Raw genomic sequence first — 19916 nt, 5'->3', positions numbered from 1 at the left:
ATTATCCATGACTTGATTTAGGTGCGCTGAATTCAAATCCGAGGTCCAAATTCCTCAACTGGCTCTGGTTTTCGAGATATCCTGACCTAAAAGTGCCAAAATCGCGATTTTTTGACATATTGGAGGTTATGTTACATGGAAAGGTGGGTAAATTTTTTTGATGAAACCATCAGTGGGGTCTTAAAGTACTATACTTACAATTTAAAACGCACTTGGATTTATTCCGATATCATTTTTTGTCTTTGAGAAATCGCATGTTGAAATTTAGTAGTTCGAGTTATTTCTATGTTTCTGGGAAAAATATATTTCATGATGTCATAATAAGCATTTCCAAAAGTTCCAAAAATAATATTTCTTGCTCAAAGGCAAATGTAAGTGATCCTATTTGAAATCTCCAAGTGAAATTTTATTTGCGTTTTTTATTATCCATCGAATTTGAGAGACCCTGTACATCAGAATAGTAACGAATTATCAAAAAACTAGCTTTTGTCATTTCAGAGATATTTTTGGCTCAGAACTCTTGGACTATTAAGCAGAACGTCATTATTATTGATGAATTTCTGGCTCCATATCATTGAAAAAATGTTTGGCTGGAATGTAGTGCAATAAACAAGGACAGTTTTTCGTTCCTCACACGTTTGAAAAAATTGTGACTGAAATGAAAGAAAATGTTATTATAAAGATACATTTATTCATTATTTGCATCTGTGTCCACATTAACGTAGATTTAAATTATTGTTTTTATATAACTATAACAAAAAAATTTCAAACTGTGGTTATCGATATAAAACAAAATATTAAAAATTAAAATATATGTACATAAAAATTAACTATTGTCTATATTATCTATATTAACACGATTTTGTGCATAATAAAAGAAAAGCATTATAAATACTAGTTGAGCATTAAACAATTGCCCATTAAACAGTTTAGAAACAAACTTAGATAAAATAAAAATCCTATGAACACAATAATCAAAATATGAAAAGGGCATTTACACAACCAGATTTTTATATAATAATCCATTAGCAGCCGAATAATTTAATAAAATGAGACTAGAGTGTACTATAAGTTTCAAGTTCTTAAAAGTACACTAAATATAGACTAAGATTTATAAAATACGAAAAATTTAAATAACAACTCTTGGGTTAAAACAAATAAAAAAGAATCTAGAAAAAGACAGCACTGATTGCACTATTAGAGAAAGCTGAAAAACATAATCAACTGTACAAACTACATATTACATAAAAACTATACAGTAGATTAGAGCCTAATAGGCCTTAATATTTACATCTATACATTGTCACTAATATTTAATTATGATAATGTAAAGATGTTGTATAAAAGATTTGAGCCAAAGTTTATAAAAATTTTAAAATATATTTATTATTCTAAAGTATAACACTAATATTAATCTAAATCTAAATTATAAATCACGAATTCAATGGCAGATATGCTTACAATATACCGTAAATATTATTAAATAAAGTAACTATGAAATGTATGAAAAATATTCATACCATCTACTAAACAACAATGGATTTACATATTGTAAGCAACGTAAATGGGGTCTAATTGGTCTGCTAAGAAGCCGTCACGTAAATGCATACGTTGTTTTTCACCTCGGGAGTTGATAGGGACAACTCCAGGGTCGACAACTACTACTACTCCAACAATTAGATGATGTTCCTCTAAAACTGTGTTAGTGACCAAAGGTACTAAATCTAGAGCTTCGCTTTCGTTTCCATCAAGTTCAACCACCACTACCAGTAGATTGGTCCAAGTGAACACAGCACTGAAAATTTAAAGTAAAACATTAAAAATATAATATTAGTTTCCGAGTTTTTTCTGAAGAAGACTTGAAGTATCAAGAAGCGTAAACCGATTACATAGCAACCAGTCTGGAATTGTTCAGCCAATACGAAAAATATGTTATTTAATTTCTCGGTGAATTTTTGCATAATTTGATCAATAAAAATAATTTTTATTTATACATACATTTTATGTGGAAATTAGTTATTTACAAAAATTTCGTCTTTTAAAATAAATATTGTAACAAAAATTTACTATTCCATATATGGAATACAGGGCGAGTCGGGAGGAACGCCTCAAACTCAGTGTATTCTAAACGTAAAAATAATTTTAAAATACTTAAATGTTGATACCTGGATTTTAGGTGTTTGTCAACAAGAAAATTCCTCACACCCATCGTTCCATTGTAGTCTTAAGTTAGACTGTGTTACAAAGCGGACTTGGTAGCCCAGCCACCGAGTAGTACTTTCTATCAACTTGTTTTTTGACACATTACGCTTGATGGCATATTTTGAGGTCTTACTTTCTCTATCATCAGAGTAGGGTGGTATTCAAATAACTTGTATTCATGAATACAAAAGATGAATATAAATATTTATCCAAAATATTAATGAATTTTTGTATTTATAAGACAAACAGTATCTAATAAATATTTGTAATTACCAGGTATTGATTAATGATTATTTACAAAATACAAATATTCATTATATTATTAAGGATTCTATGGATCATTTATTGAATAATATTACTTATACATCCACATAAAGAACACATCAGTAAAAAAGGCCCGAGGTTAACTGCTGAAAAAACATATTTTTTAAAAAAGTCTACTCTATCAACACAGTCTGCTTTAAGGATGTTCGTTACCGAAAAAAAAAATAGTAGAAAGTTTTCAAAGTAATTAAAATCTGTAAATAAATAAGCAAACTACCTCGTGTAAAAATATCAGATCGATTGCCAACGTAGTTTCTTTGAAAAGTGATATTAAAAATTATGATCTTATACACAGGCTCTTATGGGAGTTGGTAAAAAACTTGAATGAAACGTAAATATTACTCTTAAAAATGGTTAGGATCGGGAAAATAAAATTGTAATTAAAGAATTAAATATTACTAAACATTTTAAAACAATAAAAATATGCACTTACAATAATTATTGAGATAATGGAATGAATAGATAACGTTTTGACTTTCAACAAACATCTGATCCAATGAAAGGAAATATGGCAACGCTGTACGCTGTATTTAACGCTTCGACTGACTATATTTGAATAGCTCAATTATAGACTGTAAAATTATTTTAGTCGAAAATAATTTGTAGCAATAATTAATATTAAATACATTTTTCGTGATCTAGTGCAATATAATAGCAATTTGAAACAAAAATTGAAAGGATCCCTTTGCAAAACAAACAGTATAGATGTTCTGTCATAATCTTCAATTTGACAAGGCGACGTCTCACTACCATACAGTGAGCTTCTTGGTAGTTATCATATGGATTCTAGGTTTGCACATTTTACTTTTTTTCTCATCAATCTACATTCTATCTGTTTCATAGGTTCTTCTATATTGCTTTTCGGTCATTACTTCTACTTTGTATCTTGGATGTTCATTCATGTTTACGGTATATGTGCTATGCACAGTTGACAGTTGACCCAATTTTTACCACCATGCCATACTGATGTGCAATGTTGCTAGACTTCACCTACAGTTTTAGAAGCTCTTATTGAAAAATAGACACTTTTATTCAAATAAAAAGTTAATTGTCATCCATTAAACAGGAAAAATATATGCGAGCTAATAATTAGTTTATTGGTACTACAACGAAACTCCCGTGTATAAGCATAGGCTTCCCTCCCGCACCGCCTGCCCCGCAAGATATTTATCGAACCTCCTTAAGCGTGATACATTCATCCCAATGCTTCTCTAACATTTTGATGCTTACAGAACAAATTGTCGAGACCTACAAAAAACGCCTCAGCTTCCGATATGACTGCATCATTTATGTCAAATCTTTTTTCCTGGAACATCCTTTTGAGACCTGAGAACAGGGGCCAGGGCTGGGGGCCAGGTCTGGAGAATACGATGAGAGGGAAAGCAATTGGAAGCCCAATTGATGCAGTTTTGCCACCGTAATCATCAACTTGTGACATGGTGCATTGTCTTGGTAAAAAAGCATTTTATTCTTTGCCATATGGGGCCAATTCTTCTGATTTAATCCTTCAATTGGTCTAATACTGCTGAGTAATATTCGCTATTGATGGTTTTTCTTCTTTCCAGGTAGTTGATGAATATTATGCCATGAGCATCCTAAAAAAAACTGTTTGCCAGGACCTTTCCAGCTGACTGTTGTGTCTTTGTCCACTTTAGACGGCCTTCACCACTGCTTTTCATTCAGCCAACTGTCGATTTGATTTTGGAGTATAATGGTGGATCCATGTTTCATCCATTGTCACACACTGATGCAAAAAAATCCTATTTATTTCATCTAAAGAGGTCTAAACAGTGCTCTGAGTAATCAACACCTTTTTGTTCCACTGTGAGCAAACATGGCACCCAGTTTTCTTTTTCTCAAATGTTTGTGCAAAACATTGTATATACTGCCTTTTGATATCTTTGGGATCTTAGCTATATCCTGCGACTTCACTTTACAGTTATCCTACACAATTTTTTGGTATTTTTTGATGCTTGGACGTCCAGAGCGTTCAGCATCATTGATGTCCGTACGGCCCCGATTAAACTCAGCAAACCAACAACAAATGGTTGTTTTCGACAGAGCAGATTCCTTTTCAAGCCATTACTGAATTTGGATGGTATTTTTGCCCATCAAAAAACAGTGTTTAATCAACACACGAAATTTTGTTTGACAGTTTCTTTTGAAAGTTAGTCATACTATCTAACGCACATATGAATATTTGTATTGTGGTGCCGGAATTTTTTAACCAATGTGTTATGTATCTACAAATTACAAAACAATAAGTGAATTATAACACGAAGTATATCCAACGGGTGTCAAATATTATATTATTATATTTCCTCTATTTTGGGCTTATATCCTCACATACTCACTACATATTGCTGGTCATTCAATGCTAGTTAGGGCATGTGGTTCATATAGTCTAAGAGATTGGTGTCAAAATCCCCCGTGATCGGATTAATGGCCAATTTTGTTTTTAATGTGTTGGTCGTATGTTGTATAACAGGGTTTCAGAGTTTGCTGACACCCCTTGTGGGGCAGGGGTTGGGGGTGCTGGGGTAAATACGAAAATCGCCCCGTGATCAGATTAATGTCAGCAACTCATAATATATATTCTAGACCTTCGGGGGAGTATGAAAATGAAAGTTGCTGACAGCCTAGTTGGGGCAAGGGCGTTTAAAACGGGGTCAAATGTATTATTTACCGAGCGCGCAAACTGTATGCGTAGTCCAGGCGGTATCTGTTTCGGGTTGGGTAAAACGCATATGATCGGAGATTTTTGCTTTAACGGCTTCCAAATAACATCAGAAATGATAATTTTTCTATGCAAATAAAAAAAACTTGGGTTTAATTATTGTTATTGCAAAAAAGTATAAAAAAATAGCAAAAAAATTCATTTTTTTCTTGGATTTCTCGTCGACAACTTAGCAACTATTCATTTTAGACAAAAATGGAAGAGGAAAAAAATTTTTGTAATGTAAATTTTGATCAAGATAGTTAGTTGCAATTCCAAAAAATAAATATTGTTATTGCAAAAATCGGAATAATCATTTAAAAAATGGCAAAAAGTGCTTGTTTATTTGTCAAGTTTTTTCAGACACTTGAATAATATCTAGGATCTTCATACTTTTCCCAATTAAACTTCTTACTGCATAGAATCATTACACCAAATTTCATTCAATTCGGTTTGATAGTTTTTACATAATAATTGTTTAAATTTTTTTTTTTTAATTAAAAAATTTTCAAAATCAAATTTCTAAAAATCTAAAGCCTTTGAATACTTGAAAATTTCACCACAAAAAGAAGAGTCCTCAAGCTTTAAAATGGTTTTTGAAAAATCCAAATCGGACGATTAGGCAAGCCGTGGTGATTGTTTAATCATTTTCGTAATTTTCACGCTTATAAACAATTGCAATAATTTAATGTTTTTTTCAATTTTTTTTATTTTAAAATATAGTTCGAAAGTACTCAGAAAGACGAATATTTAAAAAAAAATCTGATGATCCGCCCATTATTTTTGGAGTTATAGCCCGTTAAAGTTAACCCTTATTTACAACAAAACTATAAGGATATAAGGGCTGTTTTTTTACTTAATAGGTTTGTCATTTTGAGTACTTTCCATATATAAATTTTCAAAATTTGCAATTAAGGGGGTCCCATTTAAAATGTCACTCAAAAATATTCAAGACCACGTGAAATCAATGAGGTATCAGTGGTGGGGGGAGCAAACACACAGCTACTCCGATCTGAATTCTCGAGTTCAAAACTGCGACGCTTGGAAAAATTTCACTTATCTCGGCTTCTAATGAACCAATTTCGATGATTTTTTTTAATCGATGTCTCGCAACTTAAAAAATTCAATTATCATATTTTCAACTACCTTTTATTATTAATTATTGGACTTTTGACATGCCGATAAACAGTTACTTTAAAAAATGATTAATTTATTATGTTTATTTATTTACTATGTTAATATTCACGACCAAAATTTTTGCATGTTGCACCAGGTAATACTAGTAAGTTTGTTTAAATATTATAAAATTGTTTAAACAATAATTATTTAAATAAACAACTGAAAATTGGTATTAATTTTTAGTTGTACGATAAATTTCTAAAAATCTTTAAAAAAAAATTAATTGTGAATAATTATAATTTTAATTTTTTCGTTTACTTTTAAAATATTTATCTAAAATTTATATTTTATTTATATATAAAAAAGTATAAAAATCTTTTGGATATTTCAATAAACAGTACACACTTGTTTAAATGTTTAAACAATCACCACGGCTCACCTAACTGTCCTACTTGAATTTTTCAAAAATCATTTTAAAGCTTGAGGACTCTTCTTTTTGTGGTGAAATTTTCAAGTATTCAAAGGCTTTAGATTTTTAGAAATTTGATTTTGAAAATTTTAAATTAAAAAAAAAAAAATTTAAACAATTATTATGTANTTATACTTTTTTGCAATAACAATTAAACCCAAGTTTTTTTTTTATTTGCATAAAAAATTATCATTTCTGATGTTATTTGGAAGCTGTTAAAGCAAAAATCTCCGATCATATGCATTTTACCCAATCCGAAACAGATACCGCCTGGACTACGCATACAGTTTGTGTGTTCGGTAAGTGATACATTTGACCCCGTTTTAAACGCCCCTGCCCCAACTAGGCTGTCAGCAACTTTCATAATCGTACTCCCCCGAAGGTCTAGAATATATATTATGAGTTGCTGACATTAATTTGATCACGGGGCGATTTTCGTATTTACAGGATATGGCAGGATATCTAGGAATATTCAAGCGGTAGGGTAAAAGTAAGGCACTAGGGGTTTATTATTTTTCCCTGGTGACGTTGAATTTGACCTGGACCATGACCTTCTAGATCATATCCAGGTCACGAGAATATTTTTAAATGGAACCCCACAATTTTGACCCCGGAAATGGAGAGAACTGAAAATGTTACGTTCGGATATGACCTTGAAATGACCATTAAGGTCAAGATCAAGGTCAAATATCAAAAAGTCCCAAAATGGCCCAAAGTACCGGAATGGCAGAATAACCCCCCAAGAACAAAGTTCTCCACAATAGTTCTAGGATGACAGGTGACAAGGTGAAAGACAGTAACTGTTGGTTATTAGTACCCCCCCTGCCCGCTAATCTTTTCTGTTTAAGAGACCGCCAGGATCAAGAAACGAAGACAACGACACACACACACACACTCACACACACACACACACACACACACACATACACACCCCCCCATACCCTCCTTATCTCTCCCTTCTCGCGCTAGCCTGAGGGCCACCTTAGCAAAGCGCATCCCAGGCTGCATAGCCGCACCACCCTACCCAACCATAAACATGACACCACCCCCGGGGTTTACACAGACGAGCCGGCGAAGCAAGAAGAGCGCCAGAAGAATGGGCCCTAGCCGGCGGGGCCCAGCCAGGACAAAAGGAGAAAAGGGAAAAAGGCATTGAAGATCAACAGTGGTTACCAAGGGTAATAGACGGTTTTGGATGGTCAATAGTAGTCATCGAGGGTAACATGATAACCAACTTGACCTTGAAATGACCGGTGGGTTATTCTGCCATTCCGGTATTGCTGGTCCACTTTGGGACTTTTTGATATTTGACCTTGATCTTTCTTGAATTTCAAGGTCATATTCGAACGTAAAATTTTCCGCTCTGCATTTCCGGAGTCAAAATGATGGGGTCCCATTTAAAAAAACTCTTGTGACTGATATGACCTCGAAGGTCATAGTCCAGGTCTAATTCAACGACACCATCGGATAGCCAGGGGAAAATCCTAAACTCCTAGTCCTTTACTTTTACCCTACCCCTTGAATATTCCCAGATATCCTGCATTTCGGAACTTTTGGCCCACTCTGTATATTTGTTAGCATATTTGACTGGATTTCACCCCAAATTATCCGCAACAACCACTTTATCAAATATTAATAATTAATTAGTACAAATTTGTTGCTCTAATCAATATCCGTCAATTACTGCCCGACGATCCCATCCGTGGCGAGGCTGTACAACGAGTTCGGCCAAGATCATGTGTCACCGTGATTTAGGATATAGGGGTTGTCCGTCAACCCTGCTCTGATTTGCTAACATATTTTTAGTATGTCACATTACTAAGTTATTCGTTCGAATATTGTTGATTTATATTAGCTTATTTGTAGTTCAGAAATAGAATATTGTGCAATAAGTGTGGCAAGTTGTCTATTGCCCACGAGAGCGGAGTTGAGCGCACAAACAAAGTGTTTTATTGGCAATTCGCATGCGACAAGTAATAGCTGTTTTACATTGACAATTTATTGATCAATTAATTCATGAAGTCGCTTCATCAAGAAATTGGAATTGTAATGCACCAAATCTGCTGTCAAATAACTTCATGAATTTATTCATCAAGTTCTTGACGAATTAGAGCATGTTCTAGTTTTCGCCAATTTCTTCGTGAAGTTCGGAAGTACCAACCCAACAGATTTCCAGCCTCAGATCAGTAATGAGGTTATGTTATTGGAATATGTAAATAATTGTGTGGCGTCGTGCTAGTTTTGCATTGTTTTTACTGATTTGTTACAAAAACTAATATTTATATAATATGTGTCAGAACGGTACCACTGTTGTATCACTACAATTATGAGTGGAAAGGTGACATTTTTGAAATTTATTTGCTTCTTTGTTTCGTTGGTAGAATTGATTCATGCGTCAAAAAACTTGACAGTCTGTAGCAGCGTAAACCACACTGTTTACCAATAAATTCGTGAATTAATTCATGAAGAACTTCGCCAATTTATTCATCAATAAATTGTCAATGTAAAACAGCTATAAGATTACCGCACGCAAATAAATAGAGTGGGCAAACAGCTAGTTACCGACCTAAAAAACATGCGAAAAGATAACTTATCCGTCATGAGTAATAAATTCTGTAAGTAAAAATATTAATTGTTTCTCAATTTGATAAATTTTAATCAAAAGAAAAACTGCTATTACTTTGGTAATTTAATGTTCTATATTTCTAATAATAAAGAAGTTAGCAATAGTACTGATTTAATATGAAACACACTGTGTATCAATATCAATTTTAAGAAAAATTTACTTTAAAGCAGTTAAGTTTAATAATTATGATTTTTTAAGATAATAAAAATTTTAATAACACAATAAGAATACAATAAACTCACCATTCTGCAATTTTCTTATGGCACCTTAAGACACTATTTTCTATATCGATCGGATGGTATCTCATCCCTCTTAACATAATTGCCTCATCTAAAGCCCCAACAACGAAAACGGCATCATGTAATTCAGGTGAATCGGAGGGGACTAAGTGATGGGATGATCCCACAGATTCATTATCACTTTCACGATTCAGTATCGTTTCTTCTACTACACAATTTCTTTCTGTTAATTCGGTTCTTCTCAAAAATCCTAAATAGCCTGTTCTAGCATATACCTCTCCTGTATTGCCCGTTACCAAACGAGCTGTAAAGTGATCTCCGTATTCGTTCTCATCTCCATAAATTGTGAAATATCCACTGGCAGAATGTCCACTTTGAACCCATATTTCTCCCAAATGAGAATCGCCGCATTGACCTTTTGTCTCTGGATTAGCAATAATTACTTTTACTCCGGGAAGCAATTTGCCACTTTCCATGACACATAAACTGTGAGGACTTCCTCTTTCGACTAAACTGACCCTGTCATTTCTGAGAGCTCTCAGATCCACGTAAACGGTTGACGGTTCGGGACTGGAAGCGCCTTGTAAACAAATGGTGACATTAACTCTACATCCAAACGAAGTTGAAACAGCTCTAGGACTAAGACCTAAGGCGCTAAATAACTTAGAAAAGCTTGTAGTCAGATTCATTCTGGGTCTTTCTTCAGCTACCACGACACAGGTTCGCACACAGGATAGATTAACTCCCCTTGATTTTAATTGGTTTACTGAAGATCCTAAACCTTTTGTACAAAGTTCCATCACTCCGTAAGAGCAAAAAGTATCTCTTACTTTGTACTGGCTTACTGCAGACAGCCACAGCGCCGGGTTTACTTCAACTTCAGAAGGAGGAATTAAAATGGAATGATGTCCAGAGTAAATACTACTTAAACACCTGCAAAAAAGCATAAAAAACTATTTTATATTAAAATTTGCATGTACTTATACTATTGTGGTATACAAAGTACTATTGTCAAATACAGGAAATTCACTAGACTACAGAATGTATTGAAAAAAGGGTACACAGTAGTGCCCATCAAAATAAGAAAGTTCTCTTAATTGACGTAGATTATTGAAAGTAAGTAAAGTTGTATACTATTACATTAAGTTGCGACAGAGATACTGGTAGATACCGTTGCTAAGAATTTAAGAATTTTGTCGTTACTGAGTGTGGTGGATATTCGATACACTCATTTGCTTCATAAAAATTATATCTCAAAGAAAAAATATTGATTTCATTTTATTTTCGAGAAATACGTAATTTTTGAGTTTTCAGCCTAAAATAAATTTACCACACAGTTGAATAAATCAAATAATTCTGAAATTATTAATTTCTGAAAAAAACTACTTACACTGTACAACTTTTGTTGCAAATTCAATAAATACAATATAGACATTCAAAGTCTAGAAATTTTCAAAAAAGTAAAATCATTTATCTTTACCCTAATATTTTGGAATCGTTTATTGAGTTATATTCTCTTATATTTAAAATTGTCTAAATTTTCATAGTTTTCAGTCAGACTCTTTCCGATCATATAATAATTTTATTTAAATACCATAGATGTTTATGGAAGATTTAATGGGTAAATAAAAATTTTATCAAAATGACACTTTGTCAACAGCTGTGGTGAAATACAATTAAATTTTGTATTTAGCCATTTATTATTTATTTTAGAGGATATGTTCATATGGACTTTTTCTCTTATTCCCATCAGCTTAAGAAGGTTACTACACATTTTTTTTAACAACCTGTACAGTAGCACTCTGAGCATGGTTATAAGTAAAATTCCCATCACACGAACTTAGCTATAAATGACATACATTACAACATGCACATTTTTTTTTAATAAACAAGTGGTAGATACAGACAGGCGTTTTATTTCCTTAAAGTTATAGCATTAGAAAAGAGCATAGAAATTATCTCCTAAAACAGGACAGGGCCCCCATGCTTCAATATTAAAATACAACCACTTTAATCATTTTGATTATGATTAAGGTCTATGAGTAAATTTATATTTCAGTTTGTACAGGGTGCCTCAAACTCGATAGTATGGGCCTACTGTGAGGATACAATAGATTGAAATAAAATTTGGGACACATGGTGTTCCATGGGATGAGGTAGGCTGCATTTTCAACCGAAAGTATTATCTTTGGGTTTTGACAGAAACGACTAATGACGTCATCAATTATATTTTTTCCAGAAACATACCCAAAAGTTATAAGCAATATCGTCCTAAAGAGTCTCAAAAGAAATGCCACCTAAAAATCACATTAGCGGTGGAAGCATCAAATAGTCGTTGGAAAATAATTGAATGTTTGTTGTGTAAAGTGCATAAATGTCACATAATACTTGTCATTACTCAATACGAATGTCAAACGTATAACTTTTGTACTTACAAAATGTTTTTTTCATTTAGAACTTGGTATGTTGCTAATTTACGGCGAGTCACAAAAAAATTCAAGAAGAGCTGTAGAGTTATATCGAGAAAGGTATCCAGAGCGCCTGATTCCTGATCATAGAACCTTTGCAAGATTGGACATTACGATGAAATGAAGATGTATTTTCTGTTCGGAAAAATCAAATAATTGACTGAAGGGTAAGAATCAATGTTAATACAGCTAGACTGTTACAGTATTTCGAACAAAATCCACGAAATTCTATACGTTAGGCTAGCCGGGAATTGAATTTGGATAAATCAGCCGTTCAACAAATTTTAAAGACCAATGGATATTATGACTATAAAATTCACAATTTGGAGTATTTGCCTGAGTGTCATATACTTAATTTTATAGCTCAAATGGTAGTAAATGTAGAAACTGTTGATCAGAACCTTTTTCGGTACGTTTTTTGGACAGACGAAAGTCGGTTTGTCAGTAATGGTTTGCCTAACAGGCGCAACGAACACTACTGGTTCATTAATCTCCATATTGTAAATCCAGTCCAAAACCAATGCCATTTTGGAGTAAATGTATGGTGCGGCATCATCGGTAGGCATTTAATTGGCCCTTATTTTTATGAACATACATTGAACAGCGTGAGTTGCCTAAATTTCCTACAAGAAGAACATCCTGCACTTCTGGAGAATGTGCCTTTACAACTAAGGAGAAACCTATGATTTCAACACGACCCCACAAGGCGAGAATTGTGCAGCAATATTTAGATAACACTTTCCCAGAAAAATGGATTGGGCTTAATGGACCTACGCAGTGGCCTGGAAAGTCTCCAAATCTAACCTCCCCTCGATTTTTTTTAGGGGGGGTTTAAAAAATAAGATTTATAAAACACCTTCGCGAGATATTAATCACTTAAAAGAAAAAATCACGAACGCTTGTAATGAGTTAAACGGTGAAATGTTAATAAACGCAGCCCACAAAGAAGTCAGGCGAATATGTGTCTTGAAATGAGAGGAGGTCATATAGAGAAAAGATTGTAATATGTATGTAGTTTGAAAGCTTTTGCCTCATTTTTTCAGTTTAGTTATTGTTATCATCACCTTTTGTTTTAACTGTATTAAAGAATTATCGAGTTTAATCCCTTTATTTATTCTTAATGACATTTATGTACTTTAAAGAACGAACATTCAATTGTTTTCCAACAACTACTTGATCCTTCCTCCGCTAATGTGGTATTTCTATTGAGACTCTTTAGGACGATATTGCTTATAACTTTTAAACGGGAAGTAATACAGAAAAATTTCTCTAATAAAAGTTTATTAGAAAAAAGAGAAACAGGAAAATAATTTGGGTATCTTTCTGGAAGAAATATAATTGATAACGTCATTAGTCGTTTCTGTCAAATCCCATAGATAATACTTTCGATCTATCCGTTGCTTTTATTTCTTCATGTTTTTCCATCCAAAAGTAAATAGTGAATTACTATCAATATTGCTCTTTTTCCATTTTATCGAGAAATACGAACCACATGTGATACAACTGGCTGCCAAATAAAAACTTATGAATCAGTCTGACATTTAGTATGGTGTCGTTTGACAGATGACATTTGACATACACGACAGTAATGTCAATTTATCTCAGAAACGCCATGGGTACTTATTGATCGACTCTCGTAAGACATCATTTTCAGAAGATTTTATGCAGATTTAAAAAATTTATATTTAGATTTAAAAAAATATGTTTTAACTGAAAAACTGAAAGTTACAGAAAAATAATGCATACGTCATTGGATTTATGTAAAAAAAATGTAAAAAAAACCTACTTACAAAAATCATGTATTTTCATAACGCTCTCTATATATTAAACAATTCAAGATATCAAGATGTGGTCTTTTTGGTTTTTGTCATCACTTTTTTCAAAAACTGAGACTGTGACGTCTACAGCACTTTTTTGGCTGCACATCTACAACTTCCTTGTATTTTTTTTATTATATGAGTATTTTGAAGAAAAAAATTGAATATTGAGATAGATGAAAAATATACATACCATAAAGCAAATCCAAGACCACAGTATGGATCCAAACATAATGCTATATGTCTACTGGGATATAATTCACATGCTAATTTCATACTTTTGCACAAATTTGTGACCGCAGCATGTGACATCTTAATACCTGCCAACATACCCGTAGTGGATACACTAAAATCAAGGTAAGCCAACATTTCTGCAGTGGGTGCCCTATACACTACTGGTAATTTCTTTTTGGGTATGTCATCGGTGTCTAGTATTATTGGCCAAGATTTTATATCGACCACATTACTAGCTTCTTTGGATCGAAGGAGTTTAATCACAGCTAGAGTTGAAAGCACCAAAACAGACTTTGAAACATCTACGATCATTCTAACTGTAGGTAAAGTTGTTTGTAGATTTTGCGGATGGGGTGGTCTTATTGTAACGGGTACAGCACCAACATACAAACATCCGTAAAAAGCGCAAATTAAATCTAAACCAGGAGGAAAAATCAGAGCTACATGATCGCCAGTATTAATTCTTCCTTTTTCAACTAGAATATTGCCTATTCTTTCTGCTCTCTTATGAAGTTCTGAACATGACAGGACTTTCGCTACGGCACCCTTACTGTTGAGCAGGGTAAATAGTACATGATCGGAAGTCCCTTGTGCTCTCCATCGTAATATTTCAGCAATAAATTGTTGCTATAAAAAGAAACATTTGTTAATAATAAAATTCCAATTACTAATTCATCTTGTCAGTAACTAATTTCTACATCATTTACCTTTTTGGAAGAATCACTTTCTTCGTCAAGAAGTCCTCCAACTTCTCTACCTTGTGCACTAGCAAGTCTATTGCCTTGTACAAGATTTCCAACTATTACAGACGCCGGGCCCACGTCTGAAACACAGTCGGTTGCTGAAACGCAGAGGAACAACATGCTGTAGCATCACTCAAGCAAAAGCTCTTTATGTTAGTATGGTGGTAAGGGGTCACAAAGTACTGCTACTTTGTAAAAGATATGAAAATATAGTATATATTTTAGCTACACAGCTACAATATAAAGCCAGCAAGTTTTAAGGGGGTAATGTACCTACAGTTACTTACTAAATATAGTAGGAATTAAATCTTTCTGTATATACAGTATCTTACATGTTAGTACTCTGGTGTATTTAGTCATAAATGTTTATTTATGTAGTTTATGGTATAAATTATTTCAATATTAAAGAAAAAAGCATAATGATCAAGCCTGGATGTCATCAAAACATATTCTATTATATATCCGGATCATTAAATTATCCTCATACAGGTGGCAGTTAATTTAGGAATTATTTTAAATAGCAAAAGATATGTAACACCCCTTCGTCTCAGAAACCGTAATAGACTAAGAGCCGAATAGGAAAATTTTCCTAATCATTTTAGGCACCGTAAGAGTCTTTGACCCTTAGAGCCCGTGCATTCGTACGGCATAGTAAAATATAACTTTCAAATAAATATCTTTATTTAAAATCAGGCACGCCGTATAGTTTTCTATAATTTTTACATTAGTGAAAATATTTGGAAAATTAAAATGTTTTATTCTTTCCAGGACAGTTATTTTTGTATGGCATAAGGTTTTTATGTCTTATTTTTCTATTATCTATTTTGGGTTGAAATGCCATCAATTTCTATTCAATTAATTTACCCGGTCCAAAATTGGAAAGTTTGATTTTCCGCTGAACCCCTGTGTCATGGAGAATTGACAGCATAAGTAGTGCTCAAATGTTTTCTTTTAGGTTGTAGTATTTAAGTCATACTCTTACGGTGCCTAAAATTCTTAGGAAAATTTTCCTATCCGGCTCTTATAGTCTATAACAGCGGTATTTAAACTGTGTTCCGTGGAACCCTGGGGTTCCCCAAAACCTCTTTGAGGGTTCCGCAATTCACTCAAAATTTCAAAATTTTGAAATTAACAATATCATTATTACAAAATTCAAAAAAATGTATACTTTTACTTAAAACTAGTATTTATAAATATATNGTAGTTTTACGCATAGAATCCGAAACTCGCAAAATGAGTAGGGTACATCTAAAAAAACCACCCGTCACCCCCTAGGGTGGAAGGGGTGACTTGAAATTACGTGCGCTCTTAGTTCTTCCCATCTATAGTACACCCCTAAAATTTCAGATTTTTATATTCATTTTTGTCGGAGATATGCCAGGTACCCAAGAGCTACTACAGTCCAACTCAAGCCTATCACACCACAAGTTTTTTGTTTTAAAATGTAAGGTTATGTTTGAAATTTGGCTTTATTGATGAAATGGCGGGAAAATTGATATATATCAGCTATTAACATATATATAATAGCTGATATGTATCAAAAAGTGATATATATCAATTTGTTATATATTTTCACTCACATCACTATAAATATATTATATAATTAGAAAAATATGTGTTCCAAAATTTTTTTAGGTGTGGGGGTTCCTTAAAAAAATTGAAATGTTGGCCGTGTTCCACTAGTCGTAAAAGCTTGAAGACTGTAACATCAAAGTTTAGTTTCTCTAATTTTTAACTGGTAATTTTCACCAAATATTATTTTATATTATTTGGAAGTCTTTAGCAATTTCACATTTAAAAGACGCAAATACCTTTTTCATTTTCATTTATATGTAAAAAATACACCATTGAATTCTTCTTTTAAAACCACACATACACACAAGTATTAAAAAGTTATGATAGAGTTATACAGATAAATATGTGGCAATATGTATTTACCTTTCTAGTAAGAACAATAGAAATGAAACTAGAAATTGGAAGATGGAATTTTTTTTATAACTAATTTTACAATATTAATGGTAATAAATTTAAGATTTTGATGATGATGATTTATTCTTATTTTCTTTACCAATCTGAACAGAATTACATGGTAATATTATAGCAGTTGACACATTCTTCAATATTAGGATAAATAAAAAAATCTCATGTCTACGTTTCGATTTATTTTAAAATATTTTCCAGGTGAAAGAAGCACAAGTACTATTTTGAAATTTCTGAGAAAATTGTAATGTTACACTAAATTCAATTTTCAATTAAAAAAGACACATTATTTAAGAAAAAAAAAAACAATTTTGTAGTTTGCTCCTTTGTAAAGATTGTGTTTTTCATGTTTAAAATTATATTTGCTGTATACAGGGTGACCACTTTAAATACAGAAACTGCAGGAATATATAAACTTTTTTCCTGGGACATGCTATTCGAGATACAGGGTGTTTAAGTTTCCAAAAAGAATGATATTTTCTGTTATATCTGGGGTATTCCACGCCAAATCGACCACTTTTAACCCTGACCCGATTTGGCTGAAACTTTTTTATTGTTTTCTACCTCATTGAAAACCTCTGACTTTTTTCAAATTTTTTCACCTCAAAAAAATATGAATTTTTGAAAAAAACAGCTTTTCTTTTAATAACCCTCTTTCAAAAATTGAGTTATTGGGACGTTTTTTTTCAACATTTTTGTTTTTATGTGTACTTTTTGAAAAAAAATTGATTAAAATTATCTGGACCTATCTTCATTGTTCTTTTTCAATTTTCGAAAAAAAACGAAAATTTCTCGATTACCATTTTTGAAAAAAAAAATTTTTTTCTTATAAAGAACTGACATTTTTTATAAATCCTCAAATTTTTTCAGTGGTGTTTTTTCGTTTTCTATTTTTTTTATTGATTGAAAATTTTTTTTTTTTCAAATTTAGCGTATTTCACATAACACCATTTTGAAAATTTTTGAAAATGTATATAGATTCCCAAAATTGAAAAAAAATATATGGAAGAAATAATTGAGTGGTAAACATGAAAAAAATTTTGATTTTTTTTTTGAAAAAGTTAAAAAAAAATAGACCGTTTTGAATAATTTTTTTGTATTTTTTTTTCAAAAACTACATCCAAAAACAAAGAAAATGAAAAAAAAATTTTGTTAGTTGGTCCATTTTTGGACGAACAGTGGGCTTTAAAAAAAGACAAGCAACACTATTATTGAACTCAAATAAATCATTTTGAAACCATCCTCTTTTGGCTTTTTGAAACTGTCATCAATCGCTGCATAGAATATATACGCTGTAGTAAATTTCATTCAATTCCGTCATCGCATTATAAAGATATGGCAGAAAAAAATCCATATATATATTATATATATTTTTGTAAACTTTAACACCCTGTATCTCGAATACCGAGTCCCGCAGGAAAAAGATGTATAGAGTAAACTCTACTTATTTTTTGGTAATGAATCTAGTCCTGCTGTTTCTGTATTTAAGGTGAAATCACCCCTGTACAAACAAACAATAATACTGTCGTTTGTTTATTTTTTGTAAATGTTTTCATGTTTTTTTAATTTAAAAATGTATTTTGACTTACAGTGAAATATTTGAATTTTTATGGTAATCTGTTCACTTAATTATATAACTGAAAAATTTTGCCATACATATTGATTTTGCCTCATAGGAATATAACAATGTTTATATCATTTATAATTATCATTTACACAAGCGTAATTCTCTACCTAGTTTTATAAGATTTTGTTAGCACAGATATGGACAATGTAACCATACAATTGTTTTTAACCGTCATGATGATCTCAATTAAAGGTAAAAGTTATATAGTTTTACGTATATCTTACAATGTTAGTTGAAAACCAAAACCAAAAGGGATTAGAAAAGTAGAGTAGACAAGTAACTAAAATGTGTTGTGATTCTTTTATCCCCAGAAATATATTTTTCTCAAAATATGTGACTATGTTCTTTTAAGGTGGTATTATTATATAGGTACTATTGTTGGCAGTAACTTATCAAAAATGACCATCAAAAATTCAGTTTGAATAATTTTGTTAAAATTTACGTTTATTTAATTTTTATTCTCAAAAAGTCAATAAAAGTAAAAAAACTGTTCAAAAATTAAAAAAACATTCAAATTAAGAAATAAACAATATTTTTCTTTGACATTTTTCAACTTTTTAAGCCAAATATCTTTTTTAGAATTCAAGAAATAGGAGTTATGACATCGACATGAACCCATGTTATCCCATGAACATACCAAAATCTTTTTTATAGTGAAATAATGTGGGTATGTTTGTGAGAAAATAATTGTTGATGATGTAAATTTCAGAAAGAATATTTTTGGTATGAAATAAATCCTCTCTAGTTCCATTTGAGACTATACACCAATTTTTTATTTTCGTTTTTTGTTTCCCCATAACAAAGCAGAAACATCAAGTTTGAAATAACCTGTATATTGTAATTGCTGTAGTCAGAGATTTTGAATATACTAAATACCAAGATATTAATTTTAACGGTTAACAACATATTTATTTCTCTATTCTTTTATTCAGAACAGTTGAGTGTCCTCAAATTAAGTTAGTAAGAGCATTTTCTATCAGTGCCAGCTTTAAAAATATCTGCCCCTTTTTTCATTACCTGGACATAAAGTGTATTAAAATAAGTGTGATTCTAAAATAATTAGAAAACATTTTAATACATTCACTGAATTTACAATAAATTACACTATCAGAGCAGTTAAAGTAAGGTTGCGGAATGTCCACAAATTTTGACATTAAATTCTAGGGAGCCAAGACTCTCAGATCTTACAAATTGGCATTTATCATTATTATTTATTACTTATCATCTTTATTACCCTATAGTATAACAGACTAACAAATTATTTCTTTTTGTGATAAATGATTTTAGATCTGAAAGCATTGACTGCGCTGCCCCCTAGTTGCAGACAACTTATATGCTCCCATAAAACTGTA

At 31.9% G+C, this 19916-nt stretch overlaps 1 protein-coding gene across 5 annotated transcripts in view; it reads right to left on the bottom strand.

Moving 5' to 3' along the window:
* Positions 1-811: 811 nt before the first annotated feature.
* Positions 812-19916, bottom strand: part of LOC108905810 (disco-interacting protein 2) — a 536129-nt gene continuing 517024 nt past the window's right edge. For 3 of the 5 annotated variants that reach the window (XM_018708835.1, XM_018708831.2, XM_018708832.2), the window contains 4 exons: positions 14922-15055; positions 14174-14841; positions 9699-10628; positions 1543-1795 (listed from right to left, as the gene is read on the bottom strand). In XM_018708835.1, the coding sequence (XP_018564351.1) occupies positions 1543-1795; positions 9699-10628; positions 14174-14841; positions 14922-15055 (1985 nt within the window). Of the gene's footprint in view, positions 1796-9698; positions 10629-14173; positions 14842-14921; positions 15056-19916 lie in introns of all 5 variants that reach the window. The other 2 variants (XM_018708829.2, XM_018708830.2) reach the window with 2 other exon arrangements.

The sequence above is a fragment of the Anoplophora glabripennis genome, unplaced genomic scaffold (genome assembly GCF_000390285.2).
Source record: "Anoplophora glabripennis isolate ALB-LARVAE unplaced genomic scaffold, Agla_2.0 scaffold191, whole genome shotgun sequence".
Lineage (NCBI taxonomy): Eukaryota > Metazoa > Arthropoda > Insecta > Coleoptera > Cerambycidae > Anoplophora > Anoplophora glabripennis.
This window is presented reverse-complemented; position numbering and strand designations above follow the sequence as displayed.